Source organism: Passer montanus, unplaced genomic scaffold (assembly GCF_014805655.1).
Source record: "Passer montanus isolate IOZ18808 unplaced genomic scaffold, ASM1480565v1 scaffold29, whole genome shotgun sequence".
Classification (NCBI taxonomy): Eukaryota; Metazoa; Chordata; class Aves; order Passeriformes; family Passeridae; genus Passer; species Passer montanus.
The window spans coordinates 775,792-800,402 of record NW_024367596.1 but is presented as its reverse complement, the minus strand read 5'-3'; the positions used below and the strand labels follow the sequence as shown (position 1 = coordinate 800,402).

General features: G+C 45.9%; 1 protein-coding gene across 2 annotated transcripts in view; it reads right to left on the bottom strand.

The window, feature by feature from the left end:
* Window positions 1-24,328, bottom strand: part of MME (membrane metalloendopeptidase) — a 30,352-nt gene extending 6,024 nt beyond the window's left edge. The window contains exons 1-20 of one of the 2 annotated variants that reach the window (XM_039713772.1): window positions 24,006-24,328; window positions 20,515-20,684; window positions 19,399-19,434; window positions 15,715-15,876; window positions 14,729-14,809; window positions 13,946-14,041; window positions 13,726-13,844; window positions 12,956-13,021; window positions 10,273-10,407; window positions 8,821-8,922; window positions 7,134-7,270; window positions 6,940-7,033; window positions 6,192-6,320; window positions 5,448-5,546; window positions 4,872-4,952; window positions 4,159-4,262; window positions 3,926-3,984; window positions 1,852-1,971; window positions 1,475-1,608; window positions 465-530 (exon numbers count right to left, since the gene is read on the bottom strand). In XM_039713772.1, the coding sequence (XP_039569706.1) occupies window positions 465-530; window positions 1,475-1,608; window positions 1,852-1,971; window positions 3,926-3,984; window positions 4,159-4,262; window positions 4,872-4,952; window positions 5,448-5,546; window positions 6,192-6,320; window positions 6,940-7,033; window positions 7,134-7,270; window positions 8,821-8,922; window positions 10,273-10,407; window positions 12,956-13,021; window positions 13,726-13,844; window positions 13,946-14,041; window positions 14,729-14,809; window positions 15,715-15,876; window positions 19,399-19,434; window positions 20,515-20,684; window positions 24,006-24,112 (2,097 nt within the window). In that variant the 5' untranslated portion in view covers window positions 24,113-24,328. Of the gene's footprint in view, window positions 1-464; window positions 531-1,474; window positions 1,609-1,851; window positions 1,972-3,925; window positions 3,985-4,158; window positions 4,263-4,871; window positions 4,953-5,447; window positions 5,547-6,191; window positions 6,321-6,939; window positions 7,034-7,133; window positions 7,271-8,820; window positions 8,923-10,272; window positions 10,408-12,955; window positions 13,022-13,725; window positions 13,845-13,945; window positions 14,042-14,728; window positions 14,810-15,714; window positions 15,877-19,398; window positions 19,435-20,514; window positions 20,685-20,899; window positions 21,014-24,005 lie in introns of those variants that run through there. The other variant, XM_039713773.1, reaches the window with a different exon arrangement.
* Between the last annotated feature and the right edge of the window lie 283 nt (window positions 24,329-24,611).

The following is a 24,611-nucleotide window of genomic DNA, read 5'->3' as shown; positions in this document are numbered from 1 at the left end:
TGTCTCTGACATCTTGGGATACCAGTACAGAGGGCCCAAGTCACCTGCACAAGATGAAAAGCAAAGTGTTTATGTCTCTGGGTCAGAAGAAAGTCATCCTGCCCCTCCTTCCTGACATGAAAAACCTGGTGAAACAGCCAGAGACAGACAGCTGCTGGTATCAGCACTTTCTTTAGGTCATGGTCCAAGTGTGAGCCAGTAAATGTTTCCATTCCACACATTCCTTATTCACAAAGGGGAAAAAAATTGAAAAAGAGTTCCCTAGAAACAGGTAATCTACAGCCTGACACGATTAACAGGATGAGAGAAATACCAGAGCTGGCCAGTAGCTTTAATCCAGGCCTTGATGGTGCAGTAGGTCTTGTCCCTAACACAGAAATTGTGTTTCCTCTTCCAAGACTCTGAAACTGATTTTCTTAATCTCTGACAGTTTCAGCTAAAATAGAGAAATGGATATTTCTTACCTTGTATGCTTGTCTCACACCCCCATTATCAGCAATGTTTTCTCCTAGTGTGTTGATTCCGCTCAGCTGTAAAATAGAAAGGAAAAGTATTGGTTTCTGGGAATAAAGCTCATCCTGGACCTGTAACACCAAACTTTGTGCATTTTCCAGTTTCTAACGGCAAGAATTACCTTAAAATCTGAAGGTTTAGTAGAAGATTATGTTAAAATCTCTGAAAAGTCTTTATGTCCCTTGTCTCAAAATCCATGTTTTAAAATAATATTGTTTTTCTAATCCTCTTTCTTCCCTTCCAGGCAACTTCCTCAGCTCTGTATCTTACCCAGATTTTCTGCTACTTAGTCATTGTTCATTTATTCTTCCTCTTTTCTCCTTGTCTTTAATCCTCAGTTTCTTACCACAGTTCCAGTTAGAGGAAGTGGACAGAATGTAGTCTGTAGAACAAGTCAAAATTCAAACTCCAAACTGCTGAAATTGTCTGTTAACAGACATCAGCAAATCTGCTAGAAGGTATTTTTCTGTGTGGTAAGCGAGTTCAGAAGCTTCTTAGTAGCCAGATACGTAGAAGATCTCTATTTAGCAGGTATTCCTTAGTCAGTCACATAGCACCAAAGATGATGAAGCTTTGATAATGGGAAATCTCTAATTCTATTTTTAAAAAATCCTTATTTTAACCTTTAGTCCATCATATTGATTAACAATAGTCAAAGCTGCAAAATCTAGAATCATCCTTTGATTGAATTTAGTGTGTGAATAAAAGGGCAGCAAAATATGTTGAGATTTTCTTCTCTATTTTTACTGGCCTCTCTCTGAGTTCCCATACTTCAACACATGTTCTGGGAAAACCTCAGGGCTGGGAGTTTTATCTTTTCCCTATCCTGTGTGATGGAATATATTGTCAGGCTGTAAAAAGCCAGCCAGTGGAATTGAGAGGAATAACTTCTTGTGCCTTCCATGTGGCACTGGGAGCAGGGCTGTCTGGTCAGACCAGGAGCTCCTCAAACAGGACCTACATTCTGTCCACCTGCCAGGTCCCACGAGAAGTTCCCATACTGGTACACCATGCACTGGGACAGCTCCTTGAAATTCCGTGCTGATTCTTCAGTCCACCAGTCCACGAGGTCTCCGTCCTCATTAAAATTCCTGCCTGTAACAGTATGTTAAACAGAATTATTTATACAAGAAAAGAGGGTTTGGTGCAGCGAGGGGGCAGCGAGCAAGACTTTGGACTGTGCTTTTGGGAGAGCAGGACTGCAATGCCTCAGAAATCCAGCCTTCATCTCACGTGTGGAAATCCATGTCCCTCTCCCGTGCTCCCTGGAAGGATTAAGCAGCACAGCATGTCAAACAGCCTGTGCAGGAGTGCTGTCCCCAGCAGCTCAGTGCTCACCGTTGTCGTCAAAGCCGTGCGTGATCTCGTGCCCGATGACCATTCCTATGCCGCCGTAATTCAGAGACTTGGGCTGGGAGGCACTGAAGAAAGGGGGCTGCAAAATGCCCGCAGGGAAGACTGCAAAAGAAGCCACAGCACATTAAGGCCCTGCCCTGTTACCCTGCAGGTACAGTGGGGACAGACACTTATGGGCTTCAGCCAAAGCCACCCTGTTCCCTCAGATCTCCCAGCAGCAACAAGTGACTGACACATGGGCATGCTGTAGGACAGGAGCAACAGAGCAGCAAGACCAGCCCCCTCTTCAGACACTTCCACAGTCATGACCAGCTTTTGCTTTGTTACTCTTTTGCTCTGCAGGAAAAAGCAGTTTGTTCCAATTTACATCACTTAGCATTCACAGATTCAGTCTCATCATTAAACAAACCTCACAACATTGTGAGAAGTGGGAGGGTGTCCCCCAGGAAGAATAGATTATTTGATCATTCCATCACAAATCAATCTCAGAGACAGGAATTTATTCTTCCCTTGAAAATACAAGTAACTCCCACTGGAATCAATAAAAATAGGCCAAGCTGTCAATAAAAGAACTGGAACAAAGCAGTTCCATTTACCCACTTCTCTGCTCATTTTTCTAGGCTTCTTCTACAAAACAATTCATTTAAAAGGAAACCATGTTGCAATTCTGATCTTTTTATAATTTAAGAATAATAAAATGCTATGAAATATTCAGTTCCACTTAGTATCTTGAAGGCCTTTTCCTGTCTCCCTGCTGCCGCTGCAATATGAAGTTTTAATTCTCCCTGGGAAGGAGGTGGATGTAGCTCTACACAACTTAGACCAAAGGAATTGTGTGACAGTTCTCACACAGCAAAATAAAGAAGATTCATACATCTTGCATTTCAGTATAAATCCAGTTCAGTCCTAGGGCTTTCTTTCAGGATGAGAAAGAGCCATGGGAAAACCAGAAAATAACAACCAGGTTAGCAACGAGCCAGTTGTGCTGCATGTGCAAGCTGCTGCCACAGCAGCCCCAGTGCAGTGCTGCTTTGCTGTGGGATGGATGCCCCACTGTTTACCCTGTTATCAGGAGCACGGATGGTGTCAGCAGGGTGAGGAGCCACCTCTGGAGCTCTGCCCCAGGAGGGGACAGGGCTGTGCAGCCCCAGCCAGCTGCTCCTGGGGGAGCCCACCGGGGCCGCCTGGCCAGCAGCAGCTCAGCTGCACTTCGGGAGCTCAGGGGGCTCCTCTTGGTCTGAACTCCTGATGGGGCAGAGCAGCTCAGACCGTACCCAGATGGGAGTGACAGAGCGCCAGGCTCCTTACACATCATGCACAGAACTGCGCTTTGGAGGGTTTTTAAAGTCTAGTTCTCAGCTAATTCAGACATCACTCTAAAGATCAGACTGCTTTAATTATCCTGTGCATGCCATAGTTAAAGGATGAGGTAAGAATTTATGACTCACATTAACTGCCAGTCACCAGTTTCAGTCTTACACATCATGATTCCTTTCCTACAAATTACTGAACAAAGCTATTTTGAACAAAGCCTTCTGGAAGTTTTTGTGTTAACTGTTCAGTCAAGAGCTAAATGCTCACATCAAGAAATAATCTTGTTTCATTTCTGTGCAGAGCCCTGCAGGACAAGGTTTTTCCATTTTTTTAGTCTTGTTTTCAGGAATTACAGGTGGATCACAGCACCTCACTGATGGCCTAGAAAGGACACTGCAGTCTGTGACATTTGGATGACTAAAATTTAAACACTGTTTTCAGAATGGACGTGACAGAAATATTGAGAAGCATAATTAATGTTGTGAAATGTTTCGTGACTCTTGTGAGCCTTGCAGCACTGTGAAGGGAGCTGGGATGGTTCACAAGATGAGAAGCCCTGGGGCCTCCATGTGGTTCTAATCTTTAGCCAGAATGGACAGGGCTTTTTATTTCCATGGATGGTTTTGGGTAGGCTGACCTTAGGAATCTTTATACTCAAACTTGTTGTAACAAGATAGTTTCACTTCCTTTGTAAAAGTACATACGTACATACGTACATAAAAAATAAATAGGTAAACCTTACCTATCTGATTCCTGCTTGCTGAGTAAAAAGCATTGACAACAGCAGCTCCACTTATCCACCTGGTAACACCAGAGGAATAAACGTTAGTATTTCAATTGTTAATGGCAAAGTTAATGATTGCTAGAATAAGCCTAGAAACCGTGTAACTGAATCACAGAATATTTGAAGTTGGAAGATACCTTCTCCTGTGCAAACTGGATAAAAGACTAGACAGAGTATTATTAAATACTTACTCCTCTTTGTCCACCTTTTCTCTAAGCTTTTTCAACCTTTTCTTCTGGGTAAATACTAAATTTTGAATAATGTTTTCAAAGTATTCTTTTTCTTTGTAGTTCAACTAAAAAGAAAGGGGGAAGAGGAGTTAGTGGTGGTGTTACTGATTTGGGATAAAAGACACACGGATCAGGAACATCTAGTCTTAAGCACGATGAGCTAAGCAACACATTTCTAAGAATGTTTTTTGATCTACAATTAGACCTTGGTTTGTGGAGCTCTGCTACATCACAGAGTTGATATTGTAGCTGCATCTCTCTGAGCTGGGTACTTTTCCCAGAGCTCTTCATTCTCTCTTTCTAGAGATATTTTGAGTGGAGTTCAGCAATTGTTGGTGTTGCCCTTAACCTCTGGAGCTGCCTGCTGCAAACCAGCCAGTTTGGAAGGAGCAGTTCCACCTCAGACAAAACACCAGTCAGCTCCTGCCCCCAGTGCTGGGCCAGCCTGTGCCAGGTGGAATGCTGCACTGAACACCACTGGCTCCACGCTTGCCCTCACATAATCCCAGCAGAATGTGGGCATGTCCTTGGAATGCCACCAGAGCCAGGCACATCTGCGGGTCACACCTCCTCCCTTCCCCCTGCAGCTGGGCTCGGTGGGGCAAGGAAAGCCAATGACCCTTTTCTTCTCTGGAAACCCGTTTCTAATTCTCCTGCCTGTTGTGCAAACTTACCTCCTGGTACTCACTGTTGAGCTTGTCGTTATCTGTCACGATCTCATCCGGATAACCAATCCTCTCTCTAATTGCTCTTGCCTAGGGACAAGGGAATTTGATATCCATAGCAAATCCAACCATGTTTTTAAATAATAAATTATATAAAAAAGGCAATACGGAAGCCACCACAGAAACCACAGGATGTTAATGTTTGTTTGAATTTTTTATTCTTTGAAAGCACAAGTTTATGGGTTTTATCCTGTTCCTCCTAATAGCTGGTCAAATCACCAGAAATCATTCCTTCGCATTTTCAGTATTGTTTTCCTGTAGATATTCATTGTCTAGCTCCTTAATCACTGATTTGCCTGAAAGGTCTTAATCTTGTATACAGATTCTTCCCATTGTGTGTGTGCCTACCTCCAGAGGCCCCCTCCCCTGGAATCCTCAACTGCTGTGCCTATATAAGCACAACTATAAATGTGTTTGTATTATGATATAGTGATAGAAGTTACTACTTATTTTTTGTCAGGACAAACAATTGAAATACCGATTTTTATAGAACTACACATTACCAATATTTCAGACAGAACTTACTTTTTGTTCTGCTCTCTTTTTGGTCTCTGCATCCATCCAGGTAAGTTCATCTAAGGTTTTTATAAAAACATCACGTATATCTGCAATCATTTCTTCAACCTGGAGAAAACATCAGAATGTTACAAACCCCCAGAGTAAGATGGTGGGCAATGCAGTTCAGTCATGCAGGTTACCAAAACCTAACAGACATTGCCCTGCTGGATGTTGTGCATCTGAGGGAATCGTTGTGTTTGTGCCAACCCCAAAAATGGGTGGTTTCACACCAGGATTCCAGAGGTGATGGCACTCAATGAAGGCTTCACTTCAGGTCCATTTTCAGGAGCTTTCTGTGTGGCTGGAGGTGAACAGAAATAACCAATTGCCCCTGTGCTCAGTGGTGGCAGGATGTGAACTGGTGTCAGTCTCAAAGAACAGCAGTGGTGCTGGTGCCAGCGAGTGCTGCTCCTGGGGTGTGAGGGTTGGCTCGTGCACAGCTCCCTATGGACCTGGCTCAGAGAGCAGGCAGGGGCTTTCTCCCTCCAGCTGTGCACCTGCAAGCCTCACATTTCACACCGTACTCTGATAAAAACTGGCATTTTTAAACCTTTGTAATAACCGTTAACCTTTGTTCAATAAAAACTCGCAAATTGAGCCCACTTTGACTGGGCTGCAATGAATAGTGCAATGAAAGCTGTGTCAGGGAGCACGTGGCGGTGATGCAGTGCCCCTCTGGTGGCACTCAGGCTGAGGGGCTGAGGGCTTTACCACGTGCTTGCTGTCCCCAGCAAAGGCCTCCTCCACGTAGAGCCGGCCCACGGCGCTCTCCATGTTCCCGTTGACGTAGTTGGCGCAGCGGCGCCACACGGCAGTCTCGGACGTGGTGCCATAAAGGGCCTGTGGGACACACAGCAGGGCAGAGGGGCTGCAGGGGGGCTCCTCCACCTCCGTGCACACACCCCATGCACACCCGTCTGGGGCGCTGAGCTGGGCTCTCTCTCCAGCGGGAGGATCACTAGGAAAACTCTAAGGTAAGGTTGCACAACTCTTACTGGAAATACACAGAACTTCCGTGTCCAGTTGCTGAAATTGCTCAGCATTTCCTTAAAAGCACTAAGCTATCAGCAGGATCAAATGACTGAAAACCAGGATTGGGGCCATAATGGTTGCCTCTGAATATATCCCTTTGGATGGTGAAGAGTTTCTAACAAGTCAGTCAGAACTGAAATCCCTTGCAAATAAATGTGACTGTTCTGATACCAAAATGGGGATTAATTTAGATTCAGAAAAACAAGAGACCAGGTATCAAAGCAGTGCTTTCAAATCCACTCAGCTATCAGGCATAAATCCCATAAATTATAGATACACTCCAGCAGAGGCTCAGCAAACACATCTGGCTGTTGTGTGCAAAATCCAAAGTACATTAAATATTTATATACTACACCTACATAAAAAACTATGTTTTGTGGCTCACAAAAGCCATCATTAAAACGTAGGGAGAGATGAATTTCTGCACCTTACGGAAAGCATTCCTCGTGTCCTTGTAGTCCCGGCTGAGGCTGTTGACAAGATCCATGACAAATCGCCAGGCCATGTAATTCTGAAGGTCTCTGTTTAACAAAACAACAATAATAAGCTGGTGAGGTGATGTTTTGAGGCTTTTCAGGTTTGCTGGAAAGAAGATACAAGTAGCACACTTAACACACCTACCTGGAAGAGTATTTTACGAGAATAGACCTGAGCTTGAGAAGGTAGTCAGGGTCATAAACAATGACATGTTCCGTGTTGTCAACGTTGATTTGCACAGTTGACATGATGGCATTTATGAATTCTGACCAGTTGAACACCTGGAAAATCAGTATGCATTATGATATGGTTCGACCATAAACAATTTAAATATGTTTGCATGACACAGCTGCTCTGCCTTTAGTTTCCCTAATATCTGCACTACTTATAAATGGGGTCATTGTAATAATAGCTGGCCTGAGACCATTTATAGCTCTAAAAATGTTGTTAGCATAGGGGGGTATTTGGCAGAAAGAGTAGAGAAATTGCTTTGATTTCAAAGTAACACTTTTTTTAATTTTTAAAGTTTCTGTTCTGCCTATTACTTTAAAATGTGTTGGTGATTTTTCCCTGCCTGTGTCTTTGGAAAGGTTTATTGGAAGAGGTAATGTCTTCCACCAGACAAGTGGAAGTAGCTGAGGAGAGCACATAAGCTTTAAGGAACAGTCACTGCAGGTCTGGGAGAGAAGCAGCAAACTTCAGGCTAATCTTGGGAATAATTGCTGTTCTATCCTTAGACATTACAACACTACCAACTCCCATCAAGTGTCTTTTGAGCATTTTGGAATAAATTTAAATTAGTGCTGATCTGCAGCACCCCCCAGGAACTAATAATAACCAGGGCAATGCCATTCTATGACAGGAGTTGTTGTTTTCTGACAGGATGACTGTAATGGTAACCAACTACACCTGTGGGAGACAGTGAATTATGAAACCAATTAAACCAGGCAGGAGGGAACTGTCAGAGAATTAAAGTCAATAAAATTGCAGTGAATATGAAAAAGTGCCAGGAATAACAGTGTTTCATTGCACCTTACTGGCCTCAGAAACCTCAATAAAAGTCATGAGAATGAAAACTACCCATGTTCAGGATGACATTATGTTCCTGAGGAGACAGAGCTGTGTTAGCAAAGCTTGGGCTGCTTTTCAGCTGCACTCTGGTGCCATGAGGTAAAGGCTGTCCTGCACAAACAGCACATGGCTCAGGGTGAGAGCAGAGCTGACACATCCCGGGGGAGCAGCAGTGGGAGGGATGTGGAGAACTGTCCTGATTCATGGGCCTGACAGCCTGGCTCCTTTCTGCTTGCCCTGGGAGCAGTAATTACAGAGGCAATGTTGGACAAACTGGATTTTTGTTCTGAATCTGCAGCTCTGGATAAACAGAGTGGGGCTGAAGAGTCCACTAAACATCCCTGAACCAGCTGTGGCTACAGGCTGGACTTGTGTCCTGGGCCCTGAACCCATGAGGATAAGGAACAGGATCAGAGAACCACAGAATGGTCTGGCTTTGAAGTGATCTTAAAGATCATCTGTCCACCCCCCTGCCATGGGCAGAGACACCTCCCACTGGAATTTTTTTTTCCTTTGTACTTTTCCATCTTTTTTATGTTGAGGCAAATGGGAAGATGTGCCTTCGGGTCAGGAGAAACAGTGGGTACAGAATGTGCCTACAGGTCAGTGTCATCAGAAGAGCAGGTAGGACTGTGCACATCAGGGATCCTGTTCAATCGCAAATAAGTCATGTCTTTAACAGGAAAACAATCCAGCCTTCATTGTTTAATCCCACCAGTGATAAATTAGAGGTTAAAATACCAGGTTGTTGATCACTCACCTTATGATTGATTTCCAGTGAGAAGTTGTTTTGGAGTTGTGCCAAGGTCATTTTATTGTACAGCAGAAGTGGATCATTTCTGTCTTCAGATTTTGTTGTTGCCTGTCAGAGTTAATCAGGAGAAAATGACTGAGTATATTGAGTCAGTTCCCAGGAGTTTTGGTTCTGATCAGGGTGCACTGCTGCCCTGTGTGTTCTTTGTGACCCACAGCACTGCTGGGAAGGCAGAGCCCCCAGCTCACACAGCTCTGTGCTGCTCTGGGCACTGGCAGTTTGCACTGCTGAGTTCAACATCTGCATCCACAGCAGCAGATGTTACCCTTTTGAAGTGCTTTGAAAAATCAGTTATGCCAAACCTCCTTTTATCCTTCTCTTCCGTTTCCTCTTTCCTATTTTATTGTGCATTCAGTGGGGTTTTTTCTGTGTTTTTTTAAACAAATTCCCAAGAGCACAATGCCAGCTCTCTTCAGTCACATTCAGGCTGATACTAAGTTTTGGATGAAAGGTTAAAATCCCAGGCAGTGGCAGGTTCCCCAGCACCAGCTGGACTCCACCAGCAGCACTGCTGCAGGGACACTGCAGGCGTGAGTTCCTCTCAGTCTCCTCTTTAGAGCCTTTCTTCAGTGAATTCCCTTTTTGATAATAATTGCCCATCTCTGAGCCAAGCCCAGAGGTGTGTTTCTCATGAAAATGAAGAAAATCCAAATCAGACAGTTTTAGTGCATATAAATGGTTTTCCCAAGTATGTGACCTTACTATCAGGGTAACTTCAAAAATAGCTGAAGCTATAAAATATGTATTCAGCCTGTTTCATGGTCATCCTCAGCTTCAGGTCCTGCTGCAATGGTTAATAATAATAAGCCATGGTTTGCTCATGAAGGCCTTCGGTTTTCTCCATGCACATTCAAACCCTCACTATTCCTCCAAAGTCATATTCATGATATTATTTTTCCTTTGTCCTTTTCTTTTAAGGGAGAACAGTGTTTGTTAAAAATGCCCTTGGAACAATCAGCATTGTGGAGCAGCTTGTGCAGCACAAGCATGACTTTGTGTTCACAGCAGGCCATGGGCTGGGAATCTGCTGCTCTGGGATCCAAACAGCCCACAGGGAAACAGGACAAAGGGAGGAGAGGCCCCAAAGCATCTCCCAAAACTCACGCTCTAAACCACATTAACCAAATCCCAAGTCTGTCTCTCTCTGCTCTTGCAGGGCTTCTGTGAGCAGATCAGGATAACACACTTTGTTGTTTGGAAAACAGCTGCCTCAAATACTTTCCCTTGCTCCTCCCAGGACACAGCTGTTCCTTCAGGTGTAACACGCTCCGTACGTTTCTGCTCCCACCAAGCAGCAGCAGCAGCAAGGAAGTTAACCACTCACTTTGCAGTCAGCTCTCTTAGGTATTATGAAAAAAGTCAGTTATTTAAAGGATAGTTTAAAGAAGTTTTTCTTACATTGGCAATCTCTTTCTCCAGGTCCATAACTCTTCTCATTTGCGCAGAAATCTCACTCTCATTGATAGAAATACCTCTTTCTTGTAGGATTAATTTAGCTACAGAAATCATGAAATCGACATAGGCAGAACATGCCTGCAGGAAAAAACAGGAACAGTTTAAAGACAAAACTCTTCCAAGGAGAGCATACCTTGATTATGTTCAAAATTTCATCTTCATTTTTATGAACTCCAGCTCTTCATTCCTTATTTAAACAGGTCAATTTTATCGGAAATGCTGTTAGGTCACAACTAGAAATGAACTGTGCACATTCCCTCATGGAGCACTGCTGGGTAACTGGAGCACTGTTCAAAGCTGAGCACTCCCAACGACTGCACTGTTTTCATTATTTAGAATGAGACATTTGTATGTCCATATTTAAACCATCACCCATGTTTTTTCTAGCTCACTTTAATTACAACTTCCAAAAATACCACTTCCAAAGAGCTGTGTTCCCAGGAACATAAACCGAGGGAATTGGCTTTGTGGGAAAAGCACTCCCAGAAGCTGTGAACCTCCTCCAGTGCTTCTTGGGGCAGTCAGAACTCATGTTGCTGTATGCAAAGTTAGGTATACTACAGACAATTTATATGAAATCTATCATTAAAGAGTTCAGTAATGATAAGAATGTGAATACAGCAGCAAATTCTCTGAAATGTCACATGGCCAAATATCTCAAGGTGTCATTATATTTTATGGAACCTGTTTTATTGTAATTCCATTATTATTTGTAATTCTAATTCCTCATTGGTAAGTCACACACATTTTTCCATCAACAGAAATGTTGTTTTCCTTTTCCATGCAAATAAAAAACCATACATAGTGCTGGATCAGCTATCAAATAATAAATCTGGTTTATGCAATGTAACCTACCAACCACTGATTAAACCTAGGATTAATAAGGTGTGCATGTCATCAGCTCTATTGATGCAGTATTTTGGTACATTCAGCTCCTAAGGCAGGGCACACACCTCTTTAATGAGTGCTCCACGTGCGCAGCCATTCCCTGTCCCCTCCTGGGCACCCTCCCTGCCAGGCTGTGCCCACCTGGGGCTGTGGCACCGCAGCCTGCACAGAGCTGCACAGGGACAGGGACAGGGACAGGGACAGCGACAGGGACAGGGCTCAGCAGCACAAAGGGCTCAACTCCCAGTGCCAGTTACAAGCAGGAAAGATCATTTCGGAAAGAGAAAAGCCCATGAAACCACTGACAGCTACAAGAAGTCACAAAAGACAGCGCATACCAGCACTGTAAAAACCGTCATAAAATTCAATGTAGCCATTACCTCAAACCAGTAAGCTAACAGAGATTTTTAGGTACCAATCAATGACGTTACTCTTCTGCTAAGTGCACCTCTGAAGTCAGGTAGCAAAGAACTAAGGTAATTTCATCTGGACTGTATAAATAGTCTCAGCAGTTTCAGTGGAAACTTAAGGCATGCAGAGCCGCCCTGTATGTTACAAGAGAAAAAGATCTTAAAAATGTCTAATTGGCAGGTTCCACCTGTAGCTCTGGGGTGGTCAGTGCTGCTGGGGGCAGAGGCCTGGAAGGGGCAGGGGCAGAGGTGATTTTGCTGTGTGCATGGAATAACAGCAGGAAGCAGAGCCAAGGGCAGGAGAGCGGGGCTGGGAGGGAGCAGCCCTGCTTGGGAGGACACTGGGGACCCGCCTGCCCTGATAAAGCTGCCTTTTAACAGTACTTCCTCCTCTGCTTTCCAGCAGTGCAGAGCTGATACTCAGGTAGGTCAGAGGACAGGAGCTGTCCCTCAGTGCTGCAGTTAACACAACACATGGAAGGTGCAGACTGTGCAATGTGAGTCAGCTCCTAAAGGCCATCTCCCACGGACCTGGGCAGTTCAGATGGCAATGACTGTCTTTATGAGCATGTGACCTGTAATTAAATGTAGTCACTGTTAACTGTTGCACACCAACAAAATACCTACAAAGCCCAAATGGCCTGTACACTTTCTCATTGCTTCTGCATTTAATTCCACAGAAGGAATGTGGTTAATTAAAGGTCACTGTGGTAGCAGTTTCAGCTCCATGACTTCAGCACAGACACCCATCAGCTCTCAAGGACTTAAAGCACATCCAAGATTAGCAACAGGGATACAGTGTCAGTGCTAACAGGTTAATGAGACCCGCAGAAGTAATGAGTAAACAAGAATTAAAGGAGACCATGCGAGGTTTCAGGTATCTGAGCCATTTCTATGGTATCACATCCTTTTGCTGCTGTGTGTGTGCTCAGCAGTTGATGTAGGAGATGGTGATCTTTTCAGATCTTTCATGCAGCAAAGTGTCTCTTTGGTTCTGAAAGTTCTGTTTTTCTTTCCAAGCCTATTCCTGGTAGAAGTAGTTCACCTGCAGCATTTGCCAGTTGCTGTCAGTCGGTCACAGAAGTGACCTGCTTTTTGCAGTGACAGAACAGGGCTGATCGTGACCACTTGTATTCTGTTTAAATACAACTCTGACAGCCAGGGGATAGCTCTTGATCCAGCTGTGAAGCTGTGAGGCTCTATAACAAAGCTAAATTGTTTCATGTTTATCTCCTAACAAAAAGTCTTAAGCTACAAAAAGTAGCTGCCTTGAAAATAGAGGCTAAAACATGAGAACTGTCACCAGTGGTGTGTCAGCTCCCCCTCACCTCCTGGTATGCACCAGTGCACTCGTAGTAGTCCCGAGAAGGCAGGCCCAGCCCAGGCTGATCGATCTGTAAGTGCAAATAAAAATGGAGAAGAGCTTAAGGGGAAATGGCAGAGCATTGTACTGTTCTTTTGGTAACTACAGGTGCTGATGCTTCACTGGCCAGATTATTTTCTGGCCACAGGGGTGTTCCTCTCTCATCCTGTTGCCCACCTTTCACTATTTTCATTCTTGTTAAACTTTTTGTTTTTCTTTTCAATCTTTTTTTCTCCTGCTGCTGAACACTGGCACTGGTAGCCAGTGTGGAAACAGGTGAGCCACAGATGACAGAAGAGCCCAGAGAGAAGCTAGGCAGCCCCTGCATCTCTGACACCCCAGCACGTGAGGTGCTCGTGGCTCCATCCACCACTGACAGGAGAGACTGGCCCTCTGCTCCTCTGAGTGCTGCATCCCAGCAGTCAGCAGACCTTCTCCTGCCTCGTCTGCACGTTCAGGTTTCAGAGATGACCTTTCTGTCTCTGTCATTCCTGTGTCACTGGCAGTGACAGTGTATGAGTGCACAGAACAAAGATGTCAGCTTGGAGATCAGACAGGGAACTGTGGAACCCAGAGTCTCAGCTGAAAACTACATTAATTCACAAATTCCTCTACTAAGCACTCAGGTCAAATTCAGATCACTGATGTCTCTCCTTGCTAACATTTATGTCTTTGCTTACAGTTATTTGCTGCTCTTTTATGATCAACGAGGCCACGGCACCCAGGCAGACTTACGTGAATGATATGTGCTGTGGAATTTTTATCGTCCGTGCCAACAAAAAAATTAATAAGGACCTTTTTTCCATATCTGGAGTTGAGCTGTGCAATAGCTGTCTCAGCTGTCCAAGCAGTACCTAAGCAAACGGAAGGTATAGTCAGTCTCTATTTTTAGTTAGCAATAAATTAAATAATTTAGATATTTTAATTAAAAGGAAATAAGCACAGGTTATCTTACCATAGGAAGCATCCCAGTCAGTTGTTGCTACAGGCCACTCAGACACATTTGGCAATAAACTAATTAGAGGTCTTCCACCTCGCATATCAATGGCAGCTTTTGGAAAAAATAAAATGAGTTACCATGACATTTTAAACCCCACAAATGTTATATATTATAATATATATTATGAGTTTAGGACAATGAAGCTGAGAACTGCGTTTCCCCCATCACCACAACAGCAGTTTGCTCTGATGTATGACTGTGCTTTAACATTTCATGTAAAAATATTCCAGTTACAAACAGCATATGCAGATCCTTGAGAACATGACCTTGAAGTACTGTCTTTTTCTTTCCTCTCTCTGCAGATAGCTTGAAATAATAGTTTGAAAAGTATTCATACGATTACAGAAACAAGAAAATATTATTTAAGAAGCACTGCAAACTGTTTTACTGCTCTTTGTTCTAGTGGCAGAGCCTGGTGTGTCAGGTAGCTTTCACCTCACCCCTGCTGGTTTCTACAAAAGAAGTTAACTCCCATTTAACTGAAAGGATTTGAGTTTATACATCTGCAGCACATTAGTAACTGAAGAGTTACCTAAAATTCCTAAGGTAGTAAAGCAGGAGGTACAATACCAGTTTTATGCTGAGGTTCTGATTGGACTCTACAGAATAGACACACTTCAGTTTTCACAAAGGATAGCTGAGAAATGATGCACAGAACAGGACACAGGTGCAGCTGCCTGAGGCTGCCCTTGGGTGCTGCTGAGGTATCTGTAGGCAGTGGCCCCAGGGGACACTTACTTTCATTTATGCAGGACCTGTACAGGGTTTTTGCCTTCTGCACCGCTGGGATGTCGTTGGTGCTGGGGGTGTCGAGGACATCTGAAACACACAGCGAGGCATGGTCATTCCTGGCCTCATGGTCATTCCTGACCTCATGGTCATTCTCACCTGCCAGGTGCTTCCTGCTCTGTCCTGCAGGTTCTGAGCAGCAGGGCTGGGCCGGGGGAGCTCGTGTCCAGCCCCAGGGAGGCTCTGCCTTTCAGCAGCGGAGGGGAAAGCTCTGCAGGGGAAGTGCCCTGCAGTGGCTGCAGCCTGTGCTGGGGTGTGGAACGTAACGGAGCCAGCAGATAACTCTGTAGGATCCCTGCGTGACAGACAAATGCTCTGACTTCTCAGGGACACGTTTTAAGCAACCAGACTATTGTGTGAAGACACAGCTGGCAAAACCAGGAGATAGGCAAAGTAAAAAAACCAGGATATTTAGCCAGGAGAGAATGAGTTGGAGAGTGTTACATGAGTACAGACTGCCTTCTTGGGCTCTGTTATTTTCACCTGAAGAAAGGGATGGTGAAGAATTTGATACTGTTGATATGACAGATAGGGAAATAGCTTGCATGCTCTTTGGGTTTTCTGATGGAACACAGATAGTCAGGGCATGGACTGCCAGAGAGCAGCTTCCAGCATTTCAGCTGATGTAGACACAGACCTCCCCCTCCCCCTCCTCCTCCTTCACCTGCCAGGTGCTGTCGCTGGGGCAGGCTCAGGGTGGGAACTGCAGCTGGTCTGATCTGCAGATAGCAGCTCAGCTCTGCCCCGGTGTCAGACACAGCAGCACGCTCCCAGAGCCCTCTCCCAGCAAACAGTTTGGGGCAGATTCGTCCTGAACCAAACACAAAAACCTGAAATATCTGGTAGTATTTTAAGCTTTGCTAGAAAACCACAACTTCTTAGGATAACACGTAAGGCAACGAAGAAACTTTATTTAGTCCCCAAACTCCACTGACCTTTTAAAACAACTTCTAGTTCGTCTCTCAAAATGTCAAAGTTGCTATAACGGGAGCTGGTCTCGGGGATGACGTTCCTCTTGAGCCACCCCCCGCAGGCGTACTGGTAGAAGTCCTGGCAGGGCCGGGCACTGGGGTCCATGTTCTCCAGGATCCGGGCAGCTGCAGCACACAGACACGCTTTGCACACACATGCACTACACTCCTTTGCTCTCAAGAGGGAAGTCATAAATGTATTTCGTTTAGGATAGGCTTGGCTTACTTGGTTCTAGACCAAACAAAGTTCTCATCTGTGAACAAGGAATTACTATTCCTGTGCTGACCACAACTCCCATCCTTTCCAGTTGGCTGTGTTTACTGGTGGTAAACTGACAGATGTTCCTGCTCCCTGCGAGTGGTCACTCAGTTCTAAATAAAATGTAGCATGTTTCATTTACCCTTCACTTACCCTTCTTTGTACTGGAACGTGGTGAAAAGGGACATTGAAAGCACAAGACATAGCAGAGGTTAAGCATCCACTGTAATCTAATTTTGGTAATGAAGTATGATTTAGACTCAACTGAATCCTGTCTATTTCAATCAAATACTGACTTTGTTGGACTATTTCAGTTCTTGTCAGGAAAGGTTTTTCTATTAATGCCTTCTGGAAGCTGCACTCATTATTAGACCTGCTCCACGTGTTACTCTAGAGCTGATACTGCTCTTGCTGTGCCTTTGACTCCCTGGAGTGGCTTGTCCAAGACTGGCCAGTCACTGACCAGCTGTGACAGGGATTCTCAGTGAAATCCAATTCCTTGATGACAGCTTCCCAGCCGCTGTCCAGAAACCCTCTGGGCTTCTCCCTGTACCTATTCCTACTCCATCCAGACTGCTTCTACCACCAGTATGCCAGAACAGAGTCTCTCACTGAAAAGAGAGATCATGGGAGTCAGGCAAGAGCTAGGGATACCTCTGAATTTCCCAGGATACTGAATATTCTTCCCATTTTTCTGACATTATTTTTAGTAAATTATGAGGCTTGTGATTTCAAGTGTTCATTCCTCCACATGGGCAAGTCAAATATTTATAGTTATTTTTCCAGTACTTTCAATATTTTCCATGTCTCTTGTGCTGGTGGAAATGGAGAGACAGTCTGTGGTGTTTGTGTTGATTTGCCTGCCCCCATTTTTCTGCTGGCTCAGGAGTGTTACATTCTAGGCCAACATCTGATGGTTTTACAGTGTTCCAGTGCCTGCAAGATGGAAATAGCCATGGACAGGTGCATTTTCAACCTCAGACTGCTTCTGTAGCATAAAACCCACTGTGGAAATATATGCAAAGCCTCCTGGCTGATGGTTTCCCTTCTGAAGTCAATGGCTTCAGGGTGACTTCTATTTGAAGGGACACAGGATCATGCCAACAGCCAGAGACTGGGAAATTCAGTCATATTTTTACTAACTGTGACACTGCAGCCCCGAGTGCTCTGGGATTGTGGAAGCTCTGCTGCTGGTTTCTGTCTTTTTTGCCCTGCTTCAGTCAGGGAAGGGGAGTGTTTTGAATGCTGCAGTTTATTCCTGTCCTAACTCCACCTATTTTCTGTGAAAGAGGAAAGCTGTAACTACTCCTAACATCTCCTGTTTTAAGGGTTTCCCTCTGAATGTCTCTGCCAGACTGGGAGCACCCAAAGGGCATCACTGTCCCTTGGGTGACCTTGGCACGTGTCAGTCCAGCAGCACAGATTTCCTAGCCAGGAGTGGACACCCAGCCCTGCCAATCAGCAACAGTAGGACAGACACATCTTCTGACACCAAGAAAAGATGGCCCTTATCCACTGACCTGTCCCTTTGGGAAAAACCTCACAACAAAAGCCAGGAGAAATTTAATATCTTGCTTAAATCTGAGAAATCATTAACAGTGTAATATCAAACCTGGCTTGAACTGTGCAGTCGGGTTGCTCTGCTTGGAGTCAGCACCTGGTAATCCTCTGTGCCTGCCTTGCCACACAGAAATAATCATCTCTCTCCTGCTCCCAGGTCCAGCCCAGCCAATATCAGCTATTCAACTTTTATCAGAGCCTAAATACTGCAAAACTACCAGGAAGAGCTCAGCTGTGGTCTTCTGGGCACTGTGGCCTTTCATTTAGGGCTGCATGTGAAGTACATACAGTAAGTATGACCATGCAGAATACTCTCCTCAAGAGTGCTGTTTGCACACCTGAGCCCCAAGATAACCATTCATTATTTGGCTGATACCACAGATACATTATAATCAAGAGAAAGTGATTATGTTACAAATATTTTATTATTTTATCTCTAATCCAGGTGAATTTATACCTGTACAAATACAGACTATGCACTACACAGTTCCTACTTGGCACCAAGAATGTAGAGCTTCAAATCAATTACTTGTAATGATTAATCTTACTGTAGTACTCCTGATTGCCAGTTGCTGCTTTAATAGCTTACAAATAAAGTAATATAAGCTGGCAAAGCAACCAGTGACCTGGGGAGGATTCAGGAGCAAAACAATATGCTTACCTAGGTAAGGAACAGAGACCAAAATCCCCTGTTCCATCAGGCTGTGCTGACTGAGCTCAGGGGAGTCATCAGAGTGTATCAGCTTATCCAAAAAATGCTCAAAAGTACAAACTGCAGTGTATCTTCCTGTGCCACACTGCAGTGGCCTCACAAATCCATGGATAACAGTGCCATGCAGTTACTGGTATTTACCCTGGGCTAACCAATGAATTCTCATTACATTTTTTCTTCATTATTTGTTCATTATTTATTTTACTACTTTTTTTTTCTTCTGCTCATTTATTTGCAGCTCTTCTTTCAAAATGAACAATCAGTTCTGTCAGTATCTTCACTTTATCCCTTTCCAGTGGTTAAATGCTCTTAAAGCATTTAACAGAAGCATAAAAGAGCAAAATTGTTCTGATTAATTACTTTAGGCTCTTCTTGCTACATTGTGCCTCATTTCTCCAAACTTTTCCTGCTTTTCCTTTTGGAGTTCATTCACCATCACATAGTCTGTCTGAACTCCCTTGTAGCAATGTGTATTCAGCTGAAAATGAGCAGCATCAGAGATTAACAATCTGCTAGAGAACTCATTGGATCACTTTCCAAAGCACAGCATGAGCTTTCATGCTGGGAGAGAACACCTTGGAGGTGGGATGAACAGGCAGCAATGGCCGCCTGGAACAAACCTGATGTGTGACCTGTGCTGATGGCAACCTGCAGCTCCTGGGATGAGGGGCTGCCCTGGGCCTTTCCCTGCAGGACCCAGCTGCCAAAAGGCCTGAACCCATGGGAATAAGGAAACCAATACAGCGACTTTCCTGTGCTGTTCTGCTGTATCTGCAGGTCTGACTGGTGCCTGTGAGTCAGCACCTTTGGGAGCCTCCAGGGGTGCACTGTGCCTGGGATTCTTTAACAACTGCTCTTGTTACTGAGGGATGAGGCAGCCTGTCAGACCGTGACGTGCAGAATCGTTTGGACATGGAGGATGACTTTGTGAGATTGACAATATCACAGCATGACAGTCTACTTTTTCAGAAGAACTATGCTACGAAAATCATGTGGGGTAACAGACCCACACTTTTATCTGCCATACTTGTCTGCAGTTAGATGGGAGAATTCTGTGGTAGTAATTTTGTTTAAAAACACATAAATTAATTTAAAACATATGTATTTTCATTCTTACCTGATTTGATACAGTCTGGTGTCTTGCAAATGCCATCTAAAAGAGAATACAATTATATTCTTAATTTTATTCAATGTCAATATTAAAAAAATCTACTGTAAATATTTCCATTGACAGTCAATTTAATTGCAGTGTACAGTAAGATAATACGAATGGACACCTTACAGTCAGTAGGGGAATATTTATAGGATCAGGCTCTAAAAATATCATCATCTTCAACCCTTTAGGGTCATTCAGTGCTAGTCATTCATCATGTGGAATTTTTGTAGTCATCAGAGGAAAATGTCCCATCAATTGGAGGTGGGCAAAATACTATTTTTATAACAAAGAAGCAATTTAGAGAAAAATAGCTCAAGGACTGGAAAGAATGACAAAGCCAGTTTGAATTTAGCAATACTTTACAATGACAAAAGGATTTTCAAGGAATTATATGAAAATTCTGAGACATTCACTCTGAAGTCTTCTGAACAAAATACAGGATTCAGGAATATGAAAATATTTCCTTTTGAGGCTTTGAAAATAAAACTTTTTTCCCCCACAATGGTATTTTTCCATCCCATAATTGAACTATATTCAATAAAAAGCTTAAACAAAACTATTAATTACTTCAAAATTTTAAAAAGCACTTAATTCTCAGTATAAGGAAAAATTCTAGATGACCCTTGATGGAAATTTTAACTTCTCTGTATTATCTTTTCCAAAAATTACCAATGTATTTCCCCCTGAATGAAATTGTTTTGCTCTGGCTACAGAAGCACAAAACCTCTCAGGATGACTACACTCACTGAGAGTCCTTGCTGCAACAGCCTGAAAAAGGAAAAAATAGGATTTTCATCCATCTCCAGGAACACAAAGGGAGCCCTGGAGTTTGGTTTTCTTCAGCAATGTTGTAGTTTGTTGAGATCTTTCCTCACTGAAGCATTAATTACAAACAGAAGTATTCCTAAGTCAGAACAAGCAGATGGTTTGTGTTTACCACAACTTTGCAGGAACAAACGAATTTACCGAGTCCCAGTTGGAAAGACGCAGTTTGTGAGTTTTTCCAGCGACAAGACACGTGGATGCAGCTTTACATTTGAGGCAGCACCCAGCCCACCCCGTGCCCCGCGTGCTCACCGTCGTACGTGGCGTACAGGGCGATCATGGTGATGGCCACGATGGCCAGCACCACCACCACCACTGCCAGCCCTATTTCCAGGCCACTCCATCCCAGTCTCTTCTTTGGTTTTGGAGTATTCATCTCAGTTATATCCATCTGGCTTTCCGACTTGCCCATAACCCAGCGTCTGGAATGGAAAAGGGAATATTCACTGAGTACTTACCCTGAGTCACAGCCTCGAAACCGGCTCCTCAATTGCGCAGTAACAAAGGTGTTTTCTAGGTGAGTTTTCCAATTGTTTTAATACTACTGGGCTGTCAGTCAGGAGATGAAGAATCCTGCCCTCTGCCAGGCCTGTGCACACAGGCACTCACACTCACACACACACTCACACACACTCACCACACACTTTGTGTCATGGATCGAGAGCAGAAGAGTGGAGTTCCTTCACGTGGAGGAGCTTCCTTCACACCACACAGAAAAGGAAGGCCAGCAAACCAAAACCTATTTTTAAAATGTACCCGTGGGGTTTAATCTTGTGTGAAGGTACAGGAGTTCACAAGCAGTAAAAAGCAAGTCTCTTTGCTTGAATAAAAATTAACTTAACCTGCCAATTACTTATCTAATGCCAAAGGTCAAAATATGCCATTGTGCTTCGCTGTCACTTCTAAAATATTATGTAAGCAGTTCTTGACTACAGCTTTACAGCTGGCTCTAAAAATAGAAAAAAAAATCAGGCTCTGCTGGGAGCCTGTCAAACTCACACTGAAGACAGTGAGTGTTCACAGCAATTTTTAAAGAACAGTGAGCAGGCCTGTCTTTGGAGGTTAGAGCAGTGCACACAGGAGTCACGCAACGCCGCTGGCAGTGAGCTCACGCTCACTCGTGCAGCCCTTGCAGGTTTGGAGATCCTCTTTCTCGTGCTCTTCAAGGTAACTGGGCCACCTTTGCAGTGCTGCTGGTGGCAGCTCTGTGCTCTCCCTTCACCTGCTCCTACTTATCCTCCACCAACTGAGATTCCAGTCCCTACACACACAGCAATGTATTTCTCAGTATTTCACAATGAAAATCCCTGCCAGCATTTCCTGGGGCTCTTTACATCCACAGACAGTACACACCCTTTCCATTCAATGGGAAAGAATACGAGAATTTCACTGGGATAAATAATGGCAACAGTACATTCACCAGATCCCTCACACAAAGGTCAACCTTCCTTGCACCCTCTCCCCATAAGTCAGTGAGGGATCCTTCTCAGGCTCTGCATCCAGTCAAGTCTAAGACTCAGAACTTCATAATTTTAAACTGGCTTGGCTGTATTTCTGCCTTGTGTTCATCCCAACACCAAACTCTCCTCAAACTGCTGCAATCTCTCACATCTCCAGTCTTTGCTTTTCACTGGACCTCCTGCCTGATTCACATTCCTTAGTTTCCAATAATCTCTTCCTTCCTCTGATGTCCACCTCCCCTAGAATGATGCTTCTCTGCTGCAGAAACAGGTCCCTAAAGTGTATGTTTATTAATAAACTAAAGATGGCAAATAGCCCCTTACTACAGATGTAAGTAAGAGATATTTCATGTTCCATGGGTTGGCCAGTGTTATAGATATAACAACCAGCACCTGTCTCAGTGGCTCACTGGGCATTCTCACACTGTTCCTCTCCATAAATGAGGAACATTTTATTTCTGTGTGTCTCATCTGCCCTTCTGTCACTGCTCCTGGGACATCACGCTGCAGGAGGTGACTGGCAGTGCCAGAACTGCAGCTCTTCCATGGCTCAGGAGGCTGGCATCCTGAGGTCTGCCCAGCCTCTGTCTGCACCTACAGGGACCAGCACGACTACTTTCCTGTGCCTCATGAGCTGCTGTTTTTCTCTGAAGAACAGGATTTTTGGTCAAATGAGCCAGTGGTCTCTGAGGCACAGGACTGAAAGCTCACTGAAACATGCAAAGGAGTGAGAAATCTGCCCTGCATTAACTATGAGCAAGAAGTTCATAGGTAATAAAAAAAGAAATTAACCATTATCCCCTTCTCACCTCCAGTCATATTAAGCACAAAAAAAGAGTGGACTAAATACTGCCGAGTCTCCGGAATCCTCTGGGTACTTGGAGCCTCGCTGAAGCAATGATGCTTATCTCCTGACTCTGGTGGTGACTTTGAGCACTGAAAATACAGTTCCGTAGAGCAGCAGGAAATACTGCACCTTTCATGTGTAAATATGTTCTTTGCCGTCATTTAAGTTTTCCAAGCGAGCTAATCTTCCTGTTCCTGCAGGAGAGCTCCTCGCATCTAAAGGCATCTGACTAATTTTTACTTCTAGTTATTTAGAGTTGAACCCATCTGCATTAAGGACCACTAGGTAGAAGCTGCTTTATGTGCTTCTGCAAGCACAGCGAAACTGTAGGAATAATTTAAACAGACACAAGCCTCGGTATTCTGGTTTTCTGACACTTCTCCTGGTGCTTATGTGATCCCCTCTGCTCTGCCTACCGAAGCTGGGACACCACAGAGAGCTGAGGATGTTTCGACTGATCCTGATTTAATGGCACAAGGAGTTAATGAATGCATTTGGTTTTGGGATGGGTTTGTTAAAATCGGTTTGTGGGTTACTTGATTCCCAGCGTCGCCTCCACAGAAAATGTAGCACATCTCTGGAATCTACTGTGTTTTCATTAACTTGTGCAGCCTGTCCGTGCCAGCCGGGCAGTGCCATGGGGCATCGCCGGACAGCCTGCGGGAGCTGCTCCTCTTCTGCCGCACGGAGCCGGGCACATCCCGGAGCCGGGCACGTCCTGGAACCGGGTACAGCCCCGGAGCCGGGCAAATCCTGGAACCGGGCACATCCCCGGAGCCGGGCATAGCCCCGGAGCCGGGCATATCCCGGAGCCGGGCACACCCCAGAGCCCGGCACATCCCCGGAGCCGGGCACAGCCCGGAGCCAGGCACATCCCCGGAGCCGGGCACATCCCGGAGCCGGGCACACCCCGGAGCCGGGCATAACCCCGGAGCCGGGCACAGCCCCGGAGCCGGGCACATCCCGGAGCCGGGCACACCCCGGAGCCGGGCACATCCTGGAACCGGGCACATCCCCAGAGCCGGGCACAGCCCGGAGCCAGGCACAGCTCCAGAGCCCGGCACATCCCCGGAGCTCTGCACATCCCAGGAGCTCTGCACATCCCCAGAGCCCTCCGAGCGCGGCTCCGGCCCCCGGGGAGGCGCCTAAGGCCGGGCCGGGCCGCCCCGGGCGGGGAGGGCGCTCGGCTCTGCCGCAGCCGCTGCCCGGGACGGTCCCGGTCCCCCGAGGGTGGCTCGGGGCGCTGCTCCCGGGGTGCGACCCCCGGCCCGCGGCCCCCCGAGGGTGAGCTGGCTCCAGACCCAGCGTCCCGGCTCAGGGAGCACCGCTGCCGGCTGGCAGCTCCCGGCTTGGGGAGCCGCGCGGGGCCCCGTCCGTCTGTCCGTCCGCCCGTCCGTCCGTGCCGCCCCGCTCCCGCAGCCGCGTCCCGCACTCACCCGCTGGTGCTCGCAGGGCTCCGGCCGCGGAGCCGCCTCGCACATCCCCGGGCGGCGCCGGGCGGAGGCGGCGGGGACGCCCCGAGGCGTCCGCATGGCCGGGACATCGGAGCCCGGGCGCTCCCCGCCGCCGATCAAAGCAGCCCTTGTCCGCCGGCCGCCGGGCCAGCAGTTCTCCGGCTGACCTGAAGGCTTCTTCCTCTTCGCGATCATAAAAATGGGATGGGGCAGGAAACAAACAAACAAGCCCCCCCGCCCGGCGAAGCGCGCTGCGCTCCGGCCGAGCCTCCCCCGGCGGGGCCGGGCAGGGGGCAGTGGGCAGGGGCAGCGGGCAGCGGCGGGACCCGGAGCGCCCTGCACCTGCCCGCTCCGCGCTGCCCCCGGGCGCTGCAGGAGGAGGAGGAGGAGGGGATGCACGGGGAGGGTTAGCGGCTGCATGTCTGCGGCTCCGTGCCTGCTTCCATGCACACTCATCGCCTTTGTCAAATTAATGCAGGCACATACGCTCTGCAAGATCTTGCGTCCTCATTCACCGAGTGATTTCTCCTCGGGAGGGAGATAGCTGTGACTTCTTGCACGGAGAGGCAGCTCTGAGCTCTGTCAAAA